General features: G+C 42.2%; 1 protein-coding gene across 2 annotated transcripts in view; it reads right to left on the minus strand.

The window, feature by feature from the left end:
- foxo6b (forkhead box O6 b) overlaps positions 1-25,659 on the minus strand; it is a 43,254-nt gene extending 17,595 nt beyond the window's left edge. For both annotated transcript variants that reach the window (XR_011603243.1, XM_070985318.1), the window contains exon 1: positions 24,361-25,659. Coding sequence is in view for 1 of the 2 variants with exons in the window: in XM_070985318.1 (XP_070841419.1) it covers positions 24,361-24,858 (498 nt within the window). In the remaining variant the exon portion in view is untranslated. The remainder of the gene's footprint in view (positions 1-24,360) is intronic.
- Positions 25,660-26,431: the final 772 nt, after the last annotated feature.

Raw genomic sequence — 26,431 nt, forward strand, 5'->3', positions numbered from 1 at the left:
AATCTAATACCTGCTTTGGGGCCCACACTCAAATACCAAAGCTCGATAGGAATGGTAATTATGGCAAATTTAAAAGATGAATGCATGCTCATTGCCTACAATAAATACTTCACAGTATCTTTTGAATCAATTAGTCCTACTTTATTCAAAAATTCATGTGAATGTGACATGAGATTGATTATTTTTTTCCCCAGTATATAATTTTGCAAATTTACACTGTCACTTTTTAAGAACTCAAATTTCTTTTAAGAGGAGCACATCTCTCATTAGATGTGCTCTTTCAAAGTGAGCCGATTTTAAAGGAAAAAAGTCAGATGCTCTTCTCTGTGATGGGTGCTGCCTGTCATTCTTCCAGGATGAGACTATAGATATCCATTTAGTGGATGCAATCTGGGAAAATGACAAGAAACTGATAAGAGGCAGGTGGAAAAGGTTATTTTTGTTCACAGAACATCAATTTTACAGAACTTCTAATCCTGTATTATTAATTGACATCACAACAGAAGTGAAACCCTACTTTGACAGTGTGCATATCACCCTTGCAAAGACAAAGCCACACACACACACACACACACACACACATCTCGTGCCTCGCTAGCATGGCATGCTGGGCCGGCTCATTACTACAATGCCAAGCTACTAGTTGCTAAGGAGACCTTAGGGAGAGGGAGGGTTCCTGTTGCCATGGCAGCAAGCCTGCATCCTGCCAACTGTCTTCCCCCATGAGACATGACCATCGTAGACAGAGAGAGAAAAAGAGATGGGGAGGAAAAGTGAGGGCAGAATGAAGTGAGGAGAGAAAGGCTGGAGGGGGTTATGGTTAAGACGTTGAAAGAGGAGGACTTGTAAAGATGCCTGCGAGGCAGCGGGCTTGCTGGAGAGCCACAGAGACTGTAGAAATAATGCACAGAGAAAATTGATGGGGTGAGAGCAGGGAAAGAGGGAGACCTTGAAAAAAAGCCCCCCCCCCCTTTGAAAGCGGCGATGTGCATGCAGCAGCTTTCCCATGCTAACATGGTCGCTGCCTCGCCGACCACAACTAGATCCAGGCGTTGACAAAGACGCCAAAATGACGCTAAGTACCCCAAAACCAAAACCCCCTTGACTCCCTCAATCCCTGCCCCATAATGCCACGCATGTCCCTGACTGAACCGCCTGCCTCTCAGCTTTTACTACACCAGCAGAAGATCTGACAGAGCTTTTGGACGTGCGTTCACAGAGCCCATCCGTCATGGAAAGAAATCTGCTTTGGTGAGAGTGAGCGGTAATGAACGACGGATGGGAGGCAGAGAAAAGAGAAAGAGAGAGAGAGAGAGAGGAAGAGCATCTGGGAGGGATGAGCAAAGAGAGATTAAACTGATTGGGGAGCGCAGAAGAAGGGCGAGGAGGAGGTCATACGAGGCAAACGAAGAGAGAAGAAGTCCTCAGTCTCAAATTCAAATTAGCCTTATGGGTTTCCAAGGACACTGAATTGTTTCCATCCTCCATTTCTTTCTCTGTGTCACTGTCTCACCCCCCTCCCTCCTCCCCACGTCTCTTTTCTTTTCCTCTGGTTCTTTTTTCCCTCCCTGACTTCATTGGATCTTATTAAATCATTCTTCTCGTTGCCTTGGACTGCTTTGTCACATTGAGGAGTACACATTTTGTCAAGGGAGCTATACTTGCAGAACACCTAAAGATCTTACCTCTCTCCACCCTCTACCCCCTCTAGAGCTCTGCAACTGAATCGGACATAGAAATAGATTTGGGATCAGGTCCAGGTTGGGTTGTGGAACAGGTTTTGTTGCATATCCAGATTAGGGGCAGGATCTGCTTTATTTTCAAATGTTTTTTATGAAGGAATTTCTCTCCCTGTACTAAATCATCCGTGTCCATGAGTGTCCGACCCTATTGTTGGACAGAATGTTTACATTGGGCGATTATGCAAAACTGTGCTGATTATGCTCATTGGTATCATTTTAGTAAGTCCAAGACCAAAGTGAACATCTTAGTTCAAATTAAGAGAAATGATACAATGAGATTTTAGACAATAGTTTGAACTTGACCTGCACAGAAGCTTGACCTCAACCCCATCCAACACCTTTGGGATGAACTGAAACGCTGACTATAAGCCAGATCTCATCATCCAACATCACTGTTGGACCCCTCTACTACTATTGCTGCTCAATGGGAGCAAATCCCACCAGCCAGGCTCCGCCAATATCTAGTAGGAGATTAATGGGCATGGTTTTGGAACGACGTGTTCAACTATCACATCTGGCTGTGATGTATGGCTGTCCACATACTTTTGGCGGTGTTTTTTGCCTTTCATCAGTGTGAACTAAGCATATCTCTTTGTCTTTGAGAAAGGAATGACAAAAACGTGGCATTGGGTTGGACTGCCACAATCGGCAGCACTAGTCGGGCTCAGCTGGGTTCATCCGGGTTCGAGTCTCAGTCTGAGGCCTGATCTCAACCCTAACACGCACACAAACACACACACACACACACACACACACACACACACACGCATATGTAGCACAGAGCATATTCCCACATACTTTTGCTTCCAACCAATTTCGTGCAATGTGCAAACATGCTGTAACTGTCCCAACCAATTCAAAGCGCTCCTTTCTCCCTCTCTCTCTCTGGTTTTGATCACTCTTCCTCTCCCTCGCTCGCTCTCTGTCTGTTTCTCATTGCGAGGGAATGTGGCGTCTGTCTCATTGTCACAGACGCTGGGAAACAAGAAGCCTCATCACCCTCATCCTCATCTGATGCTCTCTTCCCTCCCTTCTCTCTGTCTCTCTCTCTCACACACACACACACACACACACACACACACACACACACAAAAACCACTAACACACACTCACACACACTGCACAGACATGGCTTTATTGACTTATTCATGCATGGGTTTGTTTCGGGGGCAGAGCTCCTGTCTGCCAGTCTGACAGACACCCCGTGAACCCTGGAGACTCCCCTCCCCATCTTTCTCTCCGCACACACACACACACACACACACACACACACACACACACACACATTCACATTATCCCATCCCACCCCCACCTCCTGCCCCTGAGCCCCTCTAACCCGAGCATGGCACAGGGAGTACTCGCAGAGCAATTGGGGTTCACTCAGGTTTCTCCTCCATCGTTTCCCTCCTCCTCTGTCATTTCCCTCCCCTCTTCACTTTCTACTTCTCTTTTCTCTTTCTGCTGGGGAGAAGGGGAAGGTATGCCCACATTTCCCAGAACAAAGACAGCCCAATTAAGTCAGTTTGAGTTAAGGTCTGTGTGGCAGAGAAGGATCGGAAGCGAGGAAGCTGAAGAGAGAAAGCGGCGGCGGAGGAGCGAACGGCAAGGAGAGGGGAAGAGAGAGACAGTCTAACGAACAGGGAAAAGAGGGGGTAAAAAGAAGTAGAAAACGAGAAAAAAAAGAGGAGCGCGAGTCACTTTGTAGCGGAAGCGGGTCGACTTCGTTTTTAGCTCCTCAATGGGAGACTATGAAATATTAATAACTGCTCCAGCCATATACTTCAGAGGCCTATGGTAAAACTTAAAGTCTAATGAGACGCTGCTCATGAATTGCTAATGGGGATGCGGGAATGTGTGTTTTTTGTGTGTGTTTGGGCGTCTGCACATGTGTGTATGTGTGTGAGTGAAGGGGGGTCAAGCTGGTAGCTGAGGGGTGGAGTACAGCAGAGCGTTCAGTCTTTCAAAGAGTCGACGAGAAACTTCATTAGAGGCTTGAAGTTCTTCCAGCTGCACATCTAAGCCGTCGCGTTTTCTTGAACTGAGGAGTAACTTCACTGTTCTCGGCAGTCCGACCGTAGCTAACAAAGTTTGAATCCATCCTGTTAATTGAAACAAAATGGAAATGGATTTTGTTTTTGTTTTTTTGTTTTGTTTTTGTGCATGTCAATCTTTCATAACAGCTCCATTCTTTTATGCATGGATAGACTTGCATGTATGTTCGAAGGGCAGAACGTGCTACGAGAAGTCAGCCTTTTCTTCTTTTCAACTGCTCATTCCCTCCATTCTGCCCTTCGCCACCTGTGATTTCAGCATGCTGCTTACACGTGCTAACTACCTTCAGACTGTTTGAGCAACTGTGAGAGGCCTGAAATGGCAACATGACACAGTATTTCATGAGAAATAAAGCCAGGACCATGACACAAGACCAATAGTCCACAGCCATGCTAGCAACTCTGTGAGGCTGTAGGAAAAGTCAGAGGATCACAGAAGTCTTTAGGATTCATCATGCAGGTGTCCGACACTCTGTACAAAGAGAGAACAGTTTCATGGAAATCTATTCAGTAGTTGTTGAGATATTTCAGTGTGGGCCAAACTGCTGGACCAACCAACACACCGAAATCATCATTTTTCTACTTTCACATCCCATTAAGCAGCATGTAAAACCTTAGCTTTATCTTTCAATCCTTCAGAGAGGTCATGACCCCTGGAGCTGACAACCACAGTTATTATCTGTTTTATTGTATTATTTGTTGATAATAGCCTGAAAAGTATTTTATACTTTATAAATTTAGGAATAGCCAGTTAGAGGATATTTTACATAGGCTTTTCCACTGTGTTGTAGATCACATATTAACTGTTTCTACAGATTTACACAGAAGAAAAAGCTAATAAGTTGACCTTGAATTACTTTTTTTTTTTTTGCAACTATGTGTTATCAGGCATTCATCAACTGTTTACGCCCCATAGCTCAGTCAGTTGTAGTTACTAAGAAATATCTTGAAACATTTACATGGCCTTATATGCACATATAAGATATATCATACATTATAGAGTGTTATACAGCTTTTAATAGCTGTTTCTATCGGGGTTATGTGTTACAGACAAACAGCCAATATTCATCATACAATATTCAGTACCACTGTCTAAAAAGCCATCTATTTTAAAGGGTTTCTAAGTTATAGCTAAAGGTGTATCATGGTTAATAAATCATTACATATGCTTTATGGATATGCTATAAGCCATCCCTGGGAACAGCTTTTTGGTTGCCAGGTTGTGAAAAATCTCTCTGACTAGTGTTTACTGTCCTCCAGCAACACTCCTGTTTTGTCTTTTTAGCAGCAATAACTTGTGTGTGACTTACTGACTTTTGTTGAGGGTCAGTTACAATGTGTGAAACTCACAATACTTAGATAATTATGTCTATGGAACTCACGTCAACTCACGTAATTGCAGAACGGATGGTTTACTACACTTTATGTGTGACATAAGCAGACTTAATGGCCTATTAGAAAATAAAAAGTCATGAGCATTTATTAATGATTTCCCTATTAATTACTCACCAGCAAGAGAGATTTTTCAGTCTGACAATTTAAGCGTTGCTGTTATTAATGGCTTGTAACTGATTTGAAAAGAATTAGTAAATGATTTATTAATAAGTTAATTAAGTGTGCCATATGAGAAAGGTGGCCCACATATTCTACTGGAAACACCACGTACTGAAAGAAAATAACAATTTCCATTACATATGCTCCACAACAGCATGCTCTGTATCTATCCGGAACTGTCTCATATTAGTCTCCAGCCGATATGTTCCATACAGCAGTGAAGCACCTGGCCGAGTCTTCCAGCCTAATCTGTGCCAGAGCCAGAAGGCCTTGCAGAGCCTTGCGTAACCCCGGCTGAGTGTAATGGCAGGGCTGAGCCATCAGCTGGGGGATTGTGGGCCGTGTGCAGGCTGGGACTGAGGGGAGCCCAGGGGTGTCACCCTGCATCGCCACATTGCTTACTGACCTCATTTCTCTCCTCCCTTAAACTCCCCTGGCAGGGCGCTGATGTTGAGATGCTGAGGCAGGACTGAGCCGAGCACGCTTAGATAAATTGGCCTTTTATTAAAAATCAGATATGAAGAAGCCAGTGTCTTCCAGTGATACATAATGGATTGATTGCCAAGTTGATCAATACCACACTGAATGTCTATGGGAATAAATTACCCTGAATTGATTCAAATAAGCTATTTTGATCAGATTTCCATATGCATGACTGTTTATTATTAGTGAGAGCCAATTACTAATTAGGAGCAAGAGCAGCAGGAGAATACTGAGTTAGTGCTTGAGCACACTCTAATGAAAGAATAGAGAGATTTTCAGTTATTATTTTATTGTGAAAGTAGGCTACATCCAGAAGCTGCAATTTGGAGGTGTTGCTAAATATGTGAAGTGGCGACGATTTATTTCTGAGCACCACTGGAGTGTTTTCTACCTCATCTCAGATTAGCTAATGTGTGCATAAATACATTTAATATTGGGAGAAAATCTCATCTACCAGCTGGTTTGAAAAATGTTTGGATTAGTGTTGGCAATCACAACCAATATTAATCAAACCTAAATCCCTGCATCCAGGTGTTAAATGAATTCAAAGCAACATTTGAAAAGACGCAACAATAAAATGAATTGGCTGTGTTCCTATGAGACAGGCTGAAGTGAATAAATAGTTTTTGTGAATGCAGAAATATGTGGTGTCAGATTAGATTTGCAACAAATGCAAAGTGATGGGATGCTACATTATTGATCCTCGGAAAGGAATTCACATGCTGCAGCCACAAGGAGACATACAGGTGGTTCTGTTTATCCTGCACTGGGTGTCCACATATGAAGACACTAAAGTTACTCTTGCAGAACTTTGAGGCCAAACAGATGTGGACACAAACATTCATCCTGAGACATATGAAAACAAAAACGACATAATTTGAAGGAAATTAATAAACATTACAAAATGAATGAAAGAAACTATAGAGATTACGTGAAGATGCAATATATATAACAGCATCTTACACTATATATATGCCTGTGAAAGAATTGTGCATTTATTTCTGCAAAATCCATTGGTGTACGTCTGAATTGTTGTTAAGGTAACATACAGTACAAACTCGGGCTGCAGCTAACAGTTCTTTTCAGTATAAATGAATGACATTATACCATCTATTAACTGTGTATGTACTGCTCATGGATGCTAAACAGGAGGACCTGAAGTAAAGTGTTACCATTAAAATGTCACAAAGTAGTGACAAATGTTCCCCACAAGTTCTTAGAACGTCTTCAAATTGCTTGTTTTGCTCAACCAACGGCCCTAAAACCAAACATGTTCAATTTACAGTGTATTCAAGTGGAGGAAAGCAGTAAATCGTCACATTTCAGACGCTGGAGCCAGCTGATGTTTGGCATTTCAGCTTGATAAATGACCTATGATCAATGACCAAAGATCAAAACTGTTGAAGGTTAACTTTCAACTCATCAATGTGTTTCAGCACTAACATACGCACTTATATACACTTGGAGAAATGTAATGTGCAAACTAAATGTAGCACAGTACAACTATCTGCAGGAAAGCTAGGTTAAAAAAACATTTTCCAAACAACACATCATGCCCTCAACTCCAAGTGCTGAGATTGAGGCACTTACCAAGCTTATCATGTCAAACCCACATCATTCATATGACTAATACATTCCCATCTCTATTTATTACATTATTTCTTTATCAAGAAAAAAGTTTTCTGCCTCAGGCAAGCGAAAAACTATTTTGTGACAATGCAGGAATTTCACTGAAATGTGCCACTTTCCATTCAGCCTATTTAATTCAATAAGTTGTCATTTGCATAAAAATGCATGGATGGTAAGTCAGCTGCTCCATAGGGATGCTGTAGAGCATATAGGATGAGTACTGTGTGGTCCATGTGTGTGTTTGTCCTCTGCTCTACATATATGTCTGTTGACATGTGAGTGAACAAATGGGCGTGATTTGTTAATGCAGATCTATCTATCTCACTGTGAGTGCTTACGCAAGTTGGCGTGCATGGTGCATGTGTGTCACACATGCATAGTAAATATGTAGCGTTGGGATGTGTAGGAGTTCATTACTGTGTGTGTGTGTGTGTGTGTGTGTGTGTGTGTGTGTGTGTGTGTGTGTGTGTGTGTGTGTGTGTGTGTGTGTGTGTGTGTCTGTGTGAAGGGGAGGAGGGGAGCAGCCTTTCCGCATGAGTGGGGCTGTCAGTGGGCATCAGTCAGCCAGGCAGCGACAGGCGGAGCAGATCATTAGCAGAGACGGAGAGGGAAAGGGAAAGAGAGGGAAAGGGAGAATGGCGAAGGCGAGGGAGAGAGGGAGTGCAGGGACAGAGCGGAGGGAAGGCCTTAGTGCTGCGTCTTTAATATCCGTCTAACGAGAATTACACAAACAGGCCTGTGCACTGCTCAGTCACGCAACCGCTACGATCATCCCGTCCCCCTCTGTCCTCCCATCAGCTTCATTACTGTAGGCTTCAACTGCCATCACATCTGTCAATAACTCAAAGCAGGCAAACTGACAGTATTTTATGATGATAATATTGCTCAAGTAAGCCTCTGATACAGCATTTAGACCATAATGGGACATTAATACTGAACTCCACTGAAACAGTTAATGCTGTAATTAACTAATTAATTTTCAACATTATTATTAAAAGTCATGCTTTAACAGTATCTGGTGAAAATAATTCATTAGATTCAGATCAGGTTGATGCCTTACTATCAACTGTAATGTTGATCAAATGTTCAGTCAACACATCACAATCAGTGATGGCAGACTTAATCTGATTATTGTGGTGTTACTAAAAGTAGCAAAACTACAATGAAAAAATACAAAAGTCCTGCATTTATTCAACGAGGTCCTTAAGCAATTTTGTGAACTTCAAAGAATTCTCTAAATCAGAGCAGCAGAGGCAGAGATATCCTGACTTTTAGTCCCTCATATGTGTGAAGCACCAAAAACCCTGGATCCATGCAACTTGATAGCATATTTTGTTATACTGTCCTGATGATGACATCATCATGGTAATTTTTTCAGACTTCACAGAGCTCCCCAGAGCCACGAAGGACGTCGTACAACTTTTTTCACTGGCTGAGTACAACTGTCCATGACTGCGTGTGCAAAACAGTGCAAAATCCACAATATTTTTCTATGAACTATACTGAAGTAGAAGAAGAATGCAGCAAGGTTAGGTACAAGTACATCACAAGCACTGGTGGAAGAAGAATGCACATCTTTAACTTTAGTGAAATGAGCAGTACCACAGTGTCTAATACTTTAATACATGCATCGCAAATCTGTATTAAGTAGAAGTTCATTAGTATCAGCAGCAAACTGCACTGAAAGCATCAAAAGTAAAAGTACTCATCCTGTCAGAGTGTTGCATTGAATTACTGGATTATTATTACTGCATCAATGTGGAAATAGCATTTTAATGTTTTAGCTGGTGGACACGGAGCTAATTCTAACTTTATATACTGTTGGGTATCCTATTCATAAAAATGAATCAGATTTTACATCTCGTATGTTTTGAATGTAAAGTCTTGAGTATAGTAAATACACAGTATAAAGTAGCATTAAATCCTGAAATAAAATACAAGTACTTAGAATCAAGTAGTTACATTCTACCACTGCTCACAAGTACATGGTACATGTGAGTAAATGTTCTTAGTAAGATTCCTCCACTGAGCTTCATCCGTTCAGAGCTTGACCACACTGTAGGCACAGAATCCATAATAAAGCCTGCTCTGATCTCAGTATATTGGTGCAGCCTTATTCTTAACCACAGCCAATTAAACATGGCACATAGTCCTCACTGGGCCTCATTACAAAAAACAACCTGCCACAAGGTTGACTGTTTTGAAAAACACCTGAAAAAAGGTGTACGATGGTTGGGTCTAGATATGTTTTAGCAGCCTCATTAGCTCAACGGGGTTATGAGGAGATGAGAAGAGAATATACTTGCACAAGCCCATAAAATGTCACATGAGAATCAATTATCACGTGTTCTCTGTAAATTAGCAGAAACGCAAAGCATGGACACAAATATCTACTACTTCTGGCATGCGTTTAGCAACACCTAGCGACTGATGACAACGCGCTGCAAGTTTGACAGCCCTGTCTGAAATGTTTTTATTTCACACCATGTTCTGTAACTAGCTCCACTCTATCCATCTTCTCTTACCCACAGTGTAGAGGAAGACCTTGTTTAATTCCGCCACTCTCCTCCACATCTCAGCTGTTTTGCATTTTGCCCTTTCATCGTTCACCGGCTGGGCCTATAACTCATCTTTTAGTGCTGCATCTTGTGGTGACCACCTTCCACTCAACAACACCATTAAACAGGCAGATTAATGCTGCTATTAAATCCGCACATCGACTTTGGTGGCTCTCATCAAAGACAGTATATATGACTAGGGGTATCAAGGATTTGATGAAGTCAGACTTTCAGAGGGCCAATAAATCAGTTAGGGAGCTGCAATCTAACACTTCACAAGGTAGAGGCTGACACAGGAGGAAGTAGCTACTGGTCAAATAAGACTTTGCAGAGAATGAACACAGAACAGAACAGACAGCTGTGCAAACACTTAACTTCAGTAACGGTAACAGCGACTTTGACTGGCTAGTTGTGTATCACTCTTTGCAGGAATAAACAGACATGATTACTTTCATTGTCTGTTGTTCACGTGGCCGAGCTGTGACTTTGAAAGCCCCTGGGGGTCTCGGTCATTAGAAGTTATTTTTTCACAGCTAATTCGTGTGGTTACCCAACAACTAATACTGTAGCTCTATCTGTATTTAGTCTTGTTGAAATTTGATTTTTCTCGTTTATTGATGGATCTGTTAACAAGACATCAGAGACACTAAAAGGCCATGCTAGTGGCCCTTAGAGAGCAAAGTGGTCATTAAAGCTAACAATATGAAAATGGTGTAGAGCAGCAACAACATTTTTATGATTTGCCGATTCTTAGAGCCTTATCTAAAGAGCCTCTAAAGTCCAGTCAGGTGATCATTTTCATCTTGTGATGATAACTGGTATCAATGACCTTTTTTTCATCTCTCTCCTTATTTTCTGTCTTTCTGTCTTTAGATAATAAAAGCATCAAATATCCAAAATATCCAACTATTACTATAATCATCCCATGATATATGAATTAACAATTTGATGATTATCTTGTGTGCACAACATAAGAAAATACTAAATAAGTGCTACATTTTAAAACAATTAAGCTAGCACTCGAGCATATCTTGTTGTAGTGTTGAGTGACGAGTCTGATAACCTCTCAAAGATGTCCATCCTTAAGCTCTGGTGTTAGCAGAGCAAAAACTAATATTGGCTAGACAGCTACAAGTCACATGTTCACAATTAGATTCATTCTAAATTAGCTGCTGGCTAATAGCCAGGTAAGACAGCCAACTCTTCTCACGCAACAGTGTTTTGAGGGCTATGAAACAACCTTTTTCTGTCTCAGTAATCTAATTGGACAAAAATCAGCCTTATCAGTAAATTCACTTAACAGAATTGACCTTGCAGCAGTCTTTTCACTTATCTCCTCCAGTTGTTAGCTTTATATTTACCCATTATATGTGTAAAGCCAATTCTCCACATGCCAGAGGTGGTTATTGTGACTCAGTTGCCTCAGATGTAGCTAAACATTGAACTGCCTCGACTATAAGTGAATTCACCTTTTAGAGAGTCATTTTCAAAGCACAGCAGTCATGAGAGATGAGGGCCTGCTCTGTAGGAGAATAATAAATCAAGCCCTTCTACTGGTGACCAAACATAGTGTAGACCTTATGCTAAGCTAGGTCACTGCTGGCCCGGTTGAAATATTATCCTCATAAAACTTTGCAGCACGTCTATTTTCTCCTTCAAATGCAGGACTACAATACTCAAAAGCACATCTAAATCAAATAAATTCTACCAGACGTAGACTATTGTGGATTTAACTGCAATTTCTGAGGAGGAGCAGGCTTAATCTACGGCCGCAGATTTGAATTTCTTTACGTGAGCTTGAAGCAATGGAAGGCACAGGAGAGAGACAGAGGATGACAGGACAGACTTTAGATTACAGAGGAATGGGGAGGGGGGGAGGGGGGGAGGGAGCGAGGGAGAAACAGAGACAGAAAAAGTCTGGAGTTCATTCGAGGCTAGCCGTCGTCAGGCTCGGCGTCAGCCATCACATGGGCAGAATGCTAAACGCCGAGCTCTGAATCCTGACCTATTTTCATCAAACTGACACAGAAATCCACTGAGAGGCCGTCTTACACTGCTAACCTCTGTCTGCCTCCTCGACCGCCCTCAGCAAGCCATCACACACTCACATACACACACAAGTTGTACAATCTGTACATTCCGTAGTGTACATCTGTTTAGCCATGATTTACAGCAGTATAAGGATGTTTGATTAATAATCTCCAAAATGGCTAGATTGTAAATTTTGCCACTCAGCTCCAGCTTGAAAGGCTTTTATTGTAATTTGTCCAAATATGCCGTTGGACTGATGAATATTCATTAAGTGAAAATACTCTTCCCTGACCCTTCTTTGTGCTGACAATAGACAATAGGCATGGTCTTTTTCTGTGTCTGCACTCAAATTGACATCGTTAGCAGACACCTTCCCCAGCGTACCAACTGCTTTAACAGACTTTTGTTAACAAAGACAATGAGCAAATAACTCTGCTTGAAACACAGCAAATGATCCTGCTCTTAAGGCACTAATGGCTTTCATTTTCAACTGGCTTTTATCAACTATGATCAAAGTGCAATTATAGACATCTTTAATGAAAATGGATTCAATTGCCAGCAAATGAATGTGACTTGATTGATGCTGAACAACACCTGAACATGACTGAACTACACTGAGAACAATACGCATTAAGGGTGATTGATTGTACTGTAAAATGATGGAGAGTGGCTTTTTACGAATATGCCCCGTAAACAGTGCAGCCATTCATTTGAACATTTTCAGCATATTCCTGTGTGCAAATCTATTTTTGAAAGTCTACCGCTGTCCAATACGTTGTCCTCCATGTCATATCCCACATGTTAGTTTGTAGAGACTTTTTTTACTTTTCTCAGTTGACTCCATCATTGAGCTTCATGCAATGCTTTTGGGTTCTTATCCTGAACCTTTTTCTTTCTACAATGAGATTCGTTCACTCAAACGTTGGAACACAAAGTCAGATTCAACAAACTCTGTTGAATGACAAATTTGTCATACATTGCCAACTGTTTGTGAATAGTTGCACATTTGTGATATTTGATCTACAGCCCTAAGAAATCCTTTTTCAATTTCTCCAGATTCCATTTTATTTTTCCCAGATCTCATGTTCCCTGTTTTTGAGTTTTATGATTTAAGCACATGTTGTCCTCAGAAAGTGTGTAATCATGTGGTGGATAAATAAAATTTCAACAGTTGCAGAAGAAAAAATTCAAGATTAGATAAATATCAATGAATCTGATGGAACACAACATGGACTGCACGGTGGCGCAGCAGGTAGTGCACGTGCCTCACAGCAAGAATGTTGCCGGTTCGATCCCCTGGTCGGGTGGGGCCTTTCTGTGTGAAGTTTGCATGTTCTTCCCCGGACACTCCGGCTTCCTCCCACAGACCAAAAACATGCTCATTAGGTTGATTGGTGACTCTAAATTGCACCTAGGTGTGAGTGTGAGCGTGTCTGGTTCTCATTGTATGTTGCCCTGCAATTGACTGGCGACCGGTTCAGGGTGTACCCCACCTTCTGCCCAATGACAGCTGGGTTAGGCTCCAGCCCCCCAACAACCCCCAAAAGGGATGGTTGGGTATAGACAATGGATGGATGGAACACAACATTGCACTTCTCTATGCAGCTCAAACACTCGGGGTAAGTGGGTCTGAGACTAAGCTTCTTACAATGCTTGACCAACAGAATACCTGACTTCATGCTTACAGATACAAAGTCAACAAACTTACATCTACTGATGTGGTTGCACTTCTGAGGGTCACACATCCATCATTCCGTCCGTGTTTTCACAGAAATCATAGGGCCCTAATTGACACAGCCAAATTGCAAGGCTACCTGTTCTGCTCCATTTCAGGGCAAGTTTAATTCATAAAAATATCACCCAAAAGTAAAAAGAACAGAAGAACTGAACTACAGCTGTCAACACTGCATCATCTCAGAGCTGTATCATGACAGAAATAAGGAACGGTTTGACATCAAGTTCAAGGCAAAATGAAAGTTTTTGAACACAAAGTGGCACATAACTAAAATGGGAGTTGGTCAAGGGAACATGACAGTCACAGAGATGAAGAGAAAACATCACATTGTGTGTGGTGCAGTGATGTGTGATGCAGTGGAGACTGTCGGAGGTCATAAACTTGCATAAAGACCCTGAGGCGGCTGTTTGAGTGTCAAAATTTTCCAACAACTGAATTGTACTAGTTGTCTTGCATAAATGCTCACATCATATTGATTTCACACTAAATTAATTAGATTTTTATTTTTAGCCATGTAAGCAGAATAGCTCAGTGGATGTCTGCAGGGTCACTGCTTTGATCCAGTCTAAAATATCTCTACAGTTATTGGATAGATGGGCATGAAATTCTGTACAGGCATTCATTGTCCTCATAGGATAAGCATACTGATTTTGGTTTTCCCCCGAAAATTATATTTATGGCTTTGAGTGAAATGTCTCACGAACTATTGGATGAGTTGACATTCAAGAATGAATTTAATAATACTAATTTATGACCAAATACCTTATGTTGTTCACAGTTCAAAGCACTGTTGTGTGAAAGTACAGCATCACAGACCTGGCTAGCATTCATTTAGGCAACTCATATGTCACACTAGCAAACACATTCTCCTCTTTGTAATAAGACAATCTGTTTGTACTTGACTTGTATGACAGGCCTGGACCATTCAAGATTTTGTCTGTGATCCAGTTTGTATCTTGAAAATTCTCACAGTGAGAAAATGCGAATGCTACAACTCTCTCTTTTCTCACTTCCACATAGCACCTAAAAAGGAATTCTTTCGTTTGAGTGGTTCCTGGATGGTGAGTGCATACTGTACATTTTTCAGCATGAAAGCCGTCGCCCTGGCAGTGTTGGCGCCTTCCTCAGCTCATCGGTTCGCAGGGCCATCAACTTTCTTCATTCAAACTAAGTTCGTCCAGTGAGCTGCATTTCCAAATTGTCTAGTGTCCTTTAGTCCAGTAAATCTCTCCAAGAATCACAGCCCTACTTTGAAGCTTCCCAATGAAAAAAGATGTCATGACTGGATCAATTCCAGACAGATATTTGTTTTTGACTTCAAAATTGCAGGTTACAGCTAATTGTTGCTAATGCCTCTAAAAACGATGTTCAGCATCAGGATCGGTGCATGAAACATTTGTTGTTCACAGAAGAATCTTTAGGCATTGGTAAGTTGTGGTGGGTTAGTTCATACTTTAGGCAATGCAGATTTGTTCTGTGGGATTGATTTTACTCTTGATTGTCTGGTACAAACATCTGTGGGTATAGGACCTTCACTGTGAAATCGCGGGCCATTATTTAAATAAAACACAAGTCTGATGATACTTGTCAAGCAGCAGCAGTTCTCTTGTTTTTACCTGCCTTCCTCATGTCAATGCTACAGAAAATTTGGGGTTGAAAAGCCATGATCTAGGTCATCCAGCGTGGCGGGGAGAGGTTCACTCTCCAGCAGCATTAATCACAGAGCTGCTGTTGTCTGACTGATTACTTCCCATCCATCTTATTTTGCTGAGCCTTCCAATAGGAGAAAGCCCTCATGAAGATCTGATTAAAAATGTAAGTGACTCATAATAGGCGCACATGCCAGGCCTTGGAGTCGATACTCTGTGCTAGTCATAAGCTCTGAGTGGGATTTATCTCTACTCATCTCCAAATGTCCATTCACCTGCTGGTGCAAAGATACTGGCCTGATCTCAGCAAGGTGACCCACAGCTAAGAGGTGAGGTCTGGAGGAGAACTCGTGGATCTGTGTGTGGCAGTCATTTGCAGCTGCAGACAGAAGGGGGAGTGACTTTGAGAGTGTCTGAGAGGCACATCCTGCCTGCAATTAAGGTGGAATCAGAGAGAGATCTGCGCTGCCTTGATAATGAGCCTCATCTGAATTATTAACTAGAGCTGTACCCCCCGGACCTGGACTCCCATCAGGCCTAGCTATACAACAAGAGCAGATGCACACACACACACACACACACACACGCACACATACGAGAATCTCTAGATTCATACAAACCTCTATCAAACACATTTTAGCGTGTGTAGGAACTCAAAAACTAATCCCATTTGCAGTAAAAATCAGGGCAACACATTACTTGAAGTGGTGCTCATAAGGCATTATAAGGCATCAAAAGCCCATTATAAATAAACACACTGTGAGTGCATGATGATTTATTAAAATTGGTGCATAGTATAATGAGTACAATATGCAGAAAGTTAGGGGGCTGAATACTTTATGAAGCAACTGTGCCATTAATCACATTAAAATTTAGTTCAACTTCAGATGCATAATTACATTATGACATTTTTCTCTGATTCCAGTGGGATTCTAATCAGTTTGGTGCTGCTGTGACTTGATGGACTGAGATTGTTAGGATGACTGTATTTTCAAAAGTAACTCCTCATCAGAATTTCAAGGTCATCTGACTATGTGAAGTCACAGCAAGTAGCCATTTTGCAAACCACACTGTTAAGTTTCAGAAAGTGTGGATGTTGCTGTGGATGCATGTTGTCTTTGCTCAAGGCAGCCATTGATTTCTACACAATTTACATACGGTATGGTAATCAATCAATCACTTGTATTTAACATCACAAATAATGATTTTGCAAAGCGTGCTGTTGTGTTTCAGAAATTTGGATGACTATTGTCAAGTGCTCGGAGCATCCATTGTTTTCATTTCTATCCAATTGGAAACAAACTCACATTACACACTTGTAGAATTTGCTTATGTTGCCTAATTAATCACCTTCAGATCTGCAATACTTCAATAACATTTATTCATAATAGTTCAGGATTAGGCTACGTCAGTTGAGTTTGAGCTCAATCAAACAAATTGCATATCAATTATCATTTGTTCAAATTCAAGCAATAAAACTGTAACAGCCTTAGTGTCATTATTATTGAGTGGTAATGCAATTTAAAGACAGATTGATTTGAGACCTCCACAATAACAATGTAACTTGAAAAATTAATGCAGACTTTAAGATCATTGTGATGGATTGCATAACTAAAGCAGTTTTCAAGAGGCTGGTAAGAGAGTTTCATATTATATAGAAGTTAATGGGAAACAATCACTGCCTGGAAAATACAAAACAAAATACAACCAAATTTTGCCAAAATAAGAGCATGATTTTGAAAATGCCTACTCTTGATGTAAAGTAAATGTGACTGGCCAATGGTTTTCTTACTGTATGAAAATGGAGACCAATGGCAGTAGGAAAAACACATCAAAACAATAAAAAAAATGTACAGCACGCATTTAAAAGCGCAAATGATAATTGCACATGATCCGTTGTTAGGAAGCTGAAAAAACAAAAATGCTGCCTTTCCTGCTTCACAAACTGAGAGCAAAGAAATCTGATTTCACGCCTCAAGATGACCCTCAAAGTTAAATATTACCAAAGGAGTAACGGTAATAGATTACATAACTCAACTCGGTTTCAGCTAAAAGGTTTTCATACCGTATGGGACTGAACTGAAGCCAATGCGCAGCCTGGAGCAGCAGACAAAATGCAAGCGCGGCTTTCATGTGACTTGTGAAAACTTTGCAAAAAAAATTGGGAATTATTTGCAGAACAGGAGCAAAGATGATAGAAAGCCTCTGATATGGTCACTTAAGGTCATGTTAGCAGTGCAACAGTATCACGTGCTGACCTGTTCCTGAGTCACAGTCTGGCAGTGAGGACAGAGGACTGAATGTTTTTTGAATTGCGCTCCACTCATCGTCCGAGCCAGACACTAGTAGATTTTGAAGCCCTGAGGTCTGGTAGACAACGCGGAGAGAATGTGTGCTGGGCCGACATTTTACGACACACCACCAGGCACAATTCCCAAGATCCGCCTGCCTGTGACTGTTGTGTGTCTGGACTCGGTTTTCTCTCTGGAATTTCCGTCTGTAGAGTGTTTCTCAACATTTTATTCCAGCTGATTTATTCCAACTGATTGAAGTGTGAGGGCTGAGGGCGAGAATATTATGTTCTATTCCAACCACTATGACTCATTTAAGCAGTGAACACCCCGCCTCCACTGCCGGTGCATCCCTTGTTTACATCCCAGCCCTTCTCCAGATTGAAGTGATATGTGCCGACGTTCTATTCTAATGCCTTTTGTAGCTCGGCATCAACTGACAAGGCAACTGATCCTCTCGGATCAAAATCTGTCCATCTCTGCGTGGCCTCCTTTCCATTCAAGCCCTCAACGACTCTGCCCAACTGTTTTCTCTCCATTCACAGGACTGATCAGATGAGTTTTATCATAGTCTCAGATTCAACAACCAACCCCCTTCGCCTTCCAAATTCCTCTTCCCATTCTCCGCCCCCGGTTAACCCAGCGCCAAGCCCGCCAACTCGAGAGCTGCCTCTCCTTCTGCTGGGCCTTTGTGATAATAACAATAACTGTGTAGCAGTGCAGAGGGCTTTCTGTTGAGCCAGCGCCAGGCCGGCTGGCACAGGGAACCCTCTAAGCCTGTTCTACCATCTCCAACCAATTCCCCTCTGTCTCGGCTGGCGCTGGAGCATCACAGGCATTAAGGCTGCTATCAATGTGCTCAGCAGCAGGGGCCACCGCCACCACTCTCACACTCGCTCTATCTTTTCTCTTTCCGCCTCTCTCCCTCTCCCACTCAATTCTGAATCCAATTCAAAAAAGGTTTTATTGGCAGGACAAATAATACCTTGTTCTTCAAAATGTCTCCTTGCCTCTTCTTTTCTCTCTCTGTCTCTCTCTGTGCTGTGCACCTTATTCTCTGTCTCCTTAAAGTGGAATCTCAGCAGAACAAGGTGATGGCCATCAGCGTGGGCGGTAATACTTTGCATGAAGTGCATTGTGATGCATTATAAGGAGATTAGAATCATATTAGAGGTAAAGATCCACTTTTACTCTCAATAATCCAGGATCTAAAGTCAGTCGGACTATTTTTAGGGCTGACATTCATATTGTAATTTAAAGTGCTTGTCTACATCTATATCTTATTTACTTTCTAACATGGATTTTCACACAAAATCTTATTTTTTTCTTCTTTTGTATTCATTATGTCATCTTTTCAGAAATGTGTGTAAGTAAAACTTACCAAAAATAAGGTCCAGCACCTGCAGTTATGTTTTGGTGCATTGCTGATAGATCGTTTTAAAACTTGGATTGAGTGTGTTGGTGGAGGCTTACCTGCTGGGCCTTAAAGCTTCTGAAAGCTTGGTTTTGAATCATATGTTTTTCGAGATAACATTAAATATTCACACAGCCAAATAAGCAGTGATGAAAGTTAACATTTTGAAAATATAACCTCGATGTTATTTGATATCATCTCTTTCCAGCCAAGCCCTGCCCACTTCAAAACAGTGAGAAGAACACAAACACAGACAACTCTCATGTAAAAGTACCAAAAGTGTTTGAACTCTGGCAGATTATTTTGGGTTCATGTTGGCCTTACAGCAAATTGCCTTTTAAATTCTTGCTCTTCTGCCACTCCTGACCAGGCGTCTGTGTTCTATATTCTCTTGGATAACTAACTGTGTTGTATCACACACATATAAATAAATTATAAATAAATAAATATAATAAATTTGTCTTGTGCAAGTATTGTCAGTGTATGGGAGCTTATTTTCCATGTGTATGTACTTAAGCTCTGCACAGACCTACAGCAGAGATCCTGATCAGTACCTGAAGTTATAGTTCTTCTTTATTTAATTTATTACGGTTTACCAGGCTGATGAAACACATTGTCTCACCCATTTAAACATTGTGCACAATATTTACTCTCCACCTTTGGAGTGTGAATGTATGAAATTTATGTTCCATATTAAGTCCTTAGGGCTGCACGGTGGCGCAGCAGGTAGTGCGCGTGCCTCACAGCAAGAAGGTTGCCGGTTCGATCCCCGGGTCAGGCGGGGCCTTTCTGTGTGAAGTTTGCATGTTCTTCCCGTGCATGCGTGGGTTCTCTCCGGGCACTCCGGCTTCCTCCCACAGACCAAAAACATGCTCATTAGGTTAATTGATGACTCTAAATTGTCCATAGGTGTGAGTGTGAATGTTTGTTTGTCCTTTCATGTGGCCCTGCAATCGGCTGGCGACCGGTTCAGGGTGTACCCCGCCTCTCGCCCATTGTAGCTGGGATAGGCTCCAGCCCCCCGCAACCCCGAAAGGGATAGGCGGTATAGATAATGGATGGATGGATGGATTAAGTCCTTAAAAAATGAAAATGTAGTGTGTATGTTACTTTCTGCTTACAGTCCCACAATGCACTGAGGTTGACTTAACAGAAGCAAAAATAATAGTCAGGTGACTCTGCAGCTGTCAGTTAGGATGAAAAATGATGATTCATGAGTCTCAAAAATCTCAATTTACTGCTCACTATACAGTTAACTATTGAGAGCCTATTACATGGGGAGTAGTGAATGAGTGAATTCGGACATGTTAGCAGAATTTTCCTCATAAATTACATTTGAAATGACCCAAAACCCACAAAGTCAGACCTAAAAGCTCACACTTTGTCAAGACCTGGAGAGTCTGGGTCAGGTTGCAGAACTCGACTATATACTGTAAGGGTGTGCAGGGATTATGTATCATTTTGACAGATGTCAAATTGATCCAAACACAGAATGGTGCATTCATGAGTAATTACATAAAAATCACTTCCTTTATACAAATTTAGATACTGAACTTAATGTTCATAAATGTCTGTGGCTGTCTCTCAGGTGTTGGATGCAAAATGTAACAAATTCTTCTAAGTTAAAAAAAGTAACTAAATACTAAATCTGCTTTTATTGAGTTAGTAAATGAATGTACAGGCACTATATTACACACTGAATTTGTGAAGGGGGTGTTTTCAAGCTACAACACGGTGTTAAGTTGGACGCAGGAATGAATGCTTTTCTGAAATTCTAATTGATCCTCTTGTGTATTACTGCTTGTTTGCTGTGTGCTCATTATATCACAGTCTGATTACAACAGTCATACACCCACAACGTGCCCTTAACGTGCTGCTTTATAAATCCTTCAGGTAGAGCCAGTGCGCTCCTACCTGCCTGCATGGTGTCGAATCAGCCTGCAGACAGGCCACAGCTCCGCACATCCATTCCCACGCAGAGCCACTTGTGAAATGAACATAACAGTGTGTGTGTGAGCGCGGACCCCCGCATCACCACCACCATGACCACCTACAGAACTGAACTCACTTCATATGACCAAACACAGCCTCCCACCTCAGATGCAATAACAAACATGGCCCAAACACTTGACCGCAATTACTGAACCCCAGTCAGAGAAATCCATACATAGTCATCATGGTAACTCTGCTGCCAGATGCTTAAGCAACAATGTGTGTATATGTATGTATATGTGTGTGTGTGTGTGTGTGTGTGTGTGTGTGTGTGTGTGTGTGTGTGTGTGTGATCACAATCAAAGAAATCTATACACTACCGCTGGACACAAGAAGTGTGTGAACATGTGAAAGAAATCCAATACACTGCTGTAGCCTTAGGACTTGACACTTAAACAAATGAGTGACACCTCAACCGTGTGTGTGTGTGTGTGTGTGTGTGTGTGTGTGTGTGTGTGTGTGTGTGTGTGTGTGTGTGTGTGTGTGTGGTATTAAGAGGCAGGAGAAGCTGCCGGCCCAGATGAAGACAAAGAGCCCAGCGGCTGAATTGAGCAGCAGCTCTCAGACAGGATTACACAACAGCTCTTAAAGACTGCTTTTAATAGCAAGACTCTGGATCTTATTTTCCTCCCACTCACCCCATCCAACCATCCATCCATATACTGTACATCCCCACCCACCCACCACCCCTTCCCAAGTGCTGCCCAATCCAAGCAGAAACATACAGGAATGTGTATGTGTATATATTGCACCAAGTGTGTGTGCATTTGTGCTTGTTTCAAATCTCATTAAAATTGCTGCCAACTGTTACAGTCCAACATGTGCGTGCATGTGTGTGTGCCTCTCTTCCCTCTCTCTCTTTTTGTTTTGTTGAGCAGTGTTATTATGATTGAATCAAGTTGTTTTTCACCTCAACTTGGAGCCTCTCTCCACCAATCAGCTCCCTTGCCAGACCAAGCCAATCAAAACCTCCATGCAAAGCTGGAACAGGAGCAGGTATCAAGCTGGGCATCCCTGGGCAGCACAAACAAGGCCCTGGGAATTAAGGCCCGCTTTAAATCCAATTTTAAAACCCCCATACCATAAAGATTGGACAGTGGTTATTGCGGCTCTGCTCAGACCTAAATCAAATGGTGATTTTATTGAGATTAATCTGCGTCTTAATACTGCTCAATTGGAGTCTGGTATGGAGCCAAATGAGATGTCGCAGCAGGGGAAAGCATTGAAAAACCTTGTCTGTGAGAGGGACGAGAAGAAAGGAGACAATGGCACTTATCAGAAAATGCTGTAAGGATATGATAACATGACAGGAGAAGCAGATAGAGGATTTTGAATCACCTCAATGTCAAACACACAGATGGTGTGAAATGCCTCTTAATCCCACTCCAACTTGCGCTTCCCCTTTCTCTGTATTCCTTCTATTGCCAGGCTGTGTCAGAGAAGCAAAACACACAGGAAGGCAAACCGCAACCTCAGAAGCATTGAAAGAATCTTAAAGGGACACTCCACCAATTTCACACTTGATGCTCAGTTTGCTTGTCACGGTGAGTACTGCTCAGCCTGGGAAAACAACTATTTAATGTCTTCTCTGGCCCCTGGGGGAGCTTTAAAGTTTGGGGAAAAAAAAAAAAAAAACAACCCTGATGATGTCACAATGATGTCATCAGAGTTATCTCAACTTGGACTCAAAACTTCAAATAATTAACAGAAAGTCTGTTGCAAGTTGGAGGTGTGGGGTTTGAAGGAATGGAGCAAAGAGGATCTAATAAAAGATGTTATTGAGTTGCATTTTGGGAATTGTAGGACAAAGTGTTTTTGGAGGTCAATCCATCCTAAGGACTAAAAGTCAGGATATCTCGGCCTCTGCTCTTTGATTTTCTTTCCTCAATATGTCTGTTGTGGGTTTACCAACTTCATTGAAGTAAAATACTTAATCACTGGAGTGACCCTTTAAACAGCCAGCTTTAAGATTGTCATTATGTTGAGTGATGTATCTGTTTTTTCATGCTCCTGAATAGAACAATGCCAGTCAGGCAGTAAAAGCAAGTTGAACAAGAAGGGAGTTATTGAGGCCACTCCCCTGTTCGGTTAGAGTTAATAGTGTGTATCCAGCATTTTAGAAATTCCCAGTGTTGACCCTTGTAGCCCTTTGATGAAACTCCCACCATTGACAAAACACTATAAAACATAAATGGAGAAACAGCGCATCAGATTTTCAGACATTTTTTTTTCTTTTCCTTCTTTCCTACAAAAAAATCTGATTCAAATATTTTTTAATTCTTTCTGTGTTCAGATATGACTTACCTATTAGTGCATAATTTACCAGATAAAGGAACACAGTGTACATTTGTTAAGAATTTATTAAACTGCATTTTCAAGTATCATATCTGATTTAGAAATTATTCATCTTTCTCTAAATGGCTAACATTTAAAAAACAACTGGCATGCAGAAGCAAAACTTTGCCAAACACAAAGGATGTATGAGGGGATGCTACAGTACAGGGCTTGGAAACAAAGACCATTAATCCTCACACAGAATGGGTGGTAAATTTAAGTAGATTACAGCAACCAATCTATTAGATTAACCTCATATTAATTTGAATTTAAGGGATAATCTGTAGTTACATCTGTTTGCTGTGACACCATGTCATCATCTCTTGTTATTGTCCTTTTAAGCCCCTCGCCTTGTGCCATGCTTTCGCGCATCCTGTGCGTAATTCAACGTGCGCGCACTGGGTAGCAGGGGGGCGGGGTGGCTCCAAACGGTTTATCCAAAGCACCCAACCGGCAGCATGGGTGACGCTCCAAATCGGACTGGAGGCACACTTTGTCCCCCGTGTGACCCGATAACGCAGAGAAATATAGGCTTGGAACCGGACACTACACCAATGCGTCACAGCGCGTAATTGTTGCCTATCCAAAGGGAACCGTGAAGAGGGGGAGTTCGGCTCCGTGTGGCTACTCCTATGCACAGGCTGCAAACCCTAAATACGATGAACCCAGTGAACCCTTATCCAACCATGCTCACCGCCCCTTTCCACACACTGTAGCGTGGAGTGACACGGGGACACGCCACTGACATAAATTGCTGAGACCAGGGGTCAATTATGTGGCTTTCAAATATGTAGAAAAGGAGTTATGCCGCAGACACAGACTAAGCCTAAATATAGTGCAGCTTCTCCACTAAAACCTTCACCATGTGGTGTCAGAAAATTCTTTCATGTGGCCTACCTTCCATCCGGCTGAACTGTTGCTGTCGCCCTTATCCTTGAAATAAGGAACAAAGCGAACCATCCAGTCATAAATTTGGGACAGGGTGAGTCTCTTCTCCGGGGCGCTCTCGATGGCACGGGTAATGAGGTCTGCATAAGACAGGTTTCCCCACGCGTTCCGCCGGGAGGACTTGGCTTTGCGCAGCTGGCCGGCCACGTCGAGCGCAGCCCCGGACATGCAGGCAGGAGCGGCCACGACCGGGGCCGGGGCGCCGGCTGGATGCTTGATCTCCGCCGGTGCGCCGCCTTTTCTCTCGGCCCGGCATGCGGGCACGTTGTACTGCTCCACTTTGACCGATGCCAGGGCCAGACCTCGGCTCGCCTCTTCTCCCCCCGGGAAATCCTCCGGACACGGCAGCGGCCAGGTGCACGACCGCGACCGACTGTGTGGCTCAAATTCCGAATCGATATCAACCTGATGCGCATCCATGCCGCTGTTCTTCATCATCATCAGCATGATGATCTCCCGCTGAATAGATGTCAAAACCGGGCAAGGTCACTATAACAAAAAGCCTGTCAATTTTGACGTCTGCCAGTGAGTTAAAACACCCAAACTGGTCCCTTTTACAAAGAAAAAAATGTATTGTTTCACACACAGAGATGATGAACCAGTATGAAAAAGCCGGCAGCGGTATGGGATATTATCATTCTCCTCAGTGCAACAATGTGGCATCACATCAGGACAGATGAAGGTGTATCCGAGGCATCAACAACAGTATCAGTCTCTCTTCCATGTTAATTAAACACCGGCTGTGTGGCTGCATGCAGGACCAAGTGACGGTCAAACATCCATTCTGAGAGCACACACACTTCGAGAATGTCTCTGTGCTCGCTCCGGCTGCAGCAACAGTTGATCCCTTTGACAGATGAGGTCCAGTGCAGGTTAAAAGGAACGCTTATCAAACTCCCCAAATTAATTGACTTTGGAATGTTCTCCACACTCACATCTCAGCTTTACTACCGTCTTTCTGCGGATTGGTCTGTGACCGGCTTCAGCTGAAACTCACTGCGAGCGCAATTACTCCCTTAGAAATAGAAACAGGCTCTCATGAATCATTTATGTGAAGCCGTGAATTTCCAGACGAGAAAAAAAGAAGCCCTCGTGGATTTGATTTGGAGCATCCTCTGTCTCCGCTGCACGCCGCCAGACGCCTCACTTGCTGTTGGTATCACTTGGTATTGGTGTGATATTTCTACCTTTGTCTTTAGCTTTCCGTTCACATGTCACATGGGTACCGTCTCTCTGCCTCTTGCTCTGCCTTTATACTACAAGCCTGTGTCTCTGAAGGCTTCAAGCCACTTAACTGTAGCTTGGAATAAAGTGGAATAAGTGCTGCTTCCATATAATTGGACGCCGCCTGGATCAAGTCACTCCCTCCAGAACAGGTTTCCAGAAGAGGAGGAGTGTGTGTGTGTGTGTGTGTGTGTGTGTGTGTGTGTGTGTGTGTGTGTGTGTGTGTGTGTGTGTGTGTGTGTGTGCGCGCGCGCGCGCGCGCATTTTCGAGAGGCAGTGCTTTATATACGCAATATACAGACAAATTCAACCACATACTTAGTTTATCATGTTTACAGCCCATTTTTTCACAAGTGCCAATCACCCAGAGTTTTAATGCAGTTATTGCTAATGTAAGACATTTACTTTATTTTGTAATTGATATGTTTTAATGTGTGAAATTCTGCCTGTCTGACTGTGGTTTTTAAGAAACCCCATAGGCGATAATCTATAATTTACATCTGTAGATCCCTATGAAGGTTACACATATAATTCATAATGGCCTTTGGTCAACATTTATGTCGTTTCTAATGCAGTAATCCATCAGTAAGACATCTGTACAGCTGCAAATAACTGAGTAAGTTCATGTATAAGTCATTAATAGGCTGCTGTGTCCCAGAGCCAAAATTTTCCCAATACAGAGGTCATGAGCATCCCCACTAACAAAAGGAAGAGACTTTTTTTATGTTTGCTTTTTTTGATTGTTTTCCTTTTTTATATGTATAATTTAATTTGATTTATTTAATTTAAACTTTCC

This window comes from Chaetodon trifascialis, chromosome 17 (assembly GCF_039877785.1).
Source record: "Chaetodon trifascialis isolate fChaTrf1 chromosome 17, fChaTrf1.hap1, whole genome shotgun sequence".
NCBI classification, from domain to species: domain Eukaryota; kingdom Metazoa; phylum Chordata; class Actinopteri; order Chaetodontiformes; family Chaetodontidae; genus Chaetodon; species Chaetodon trifascialis.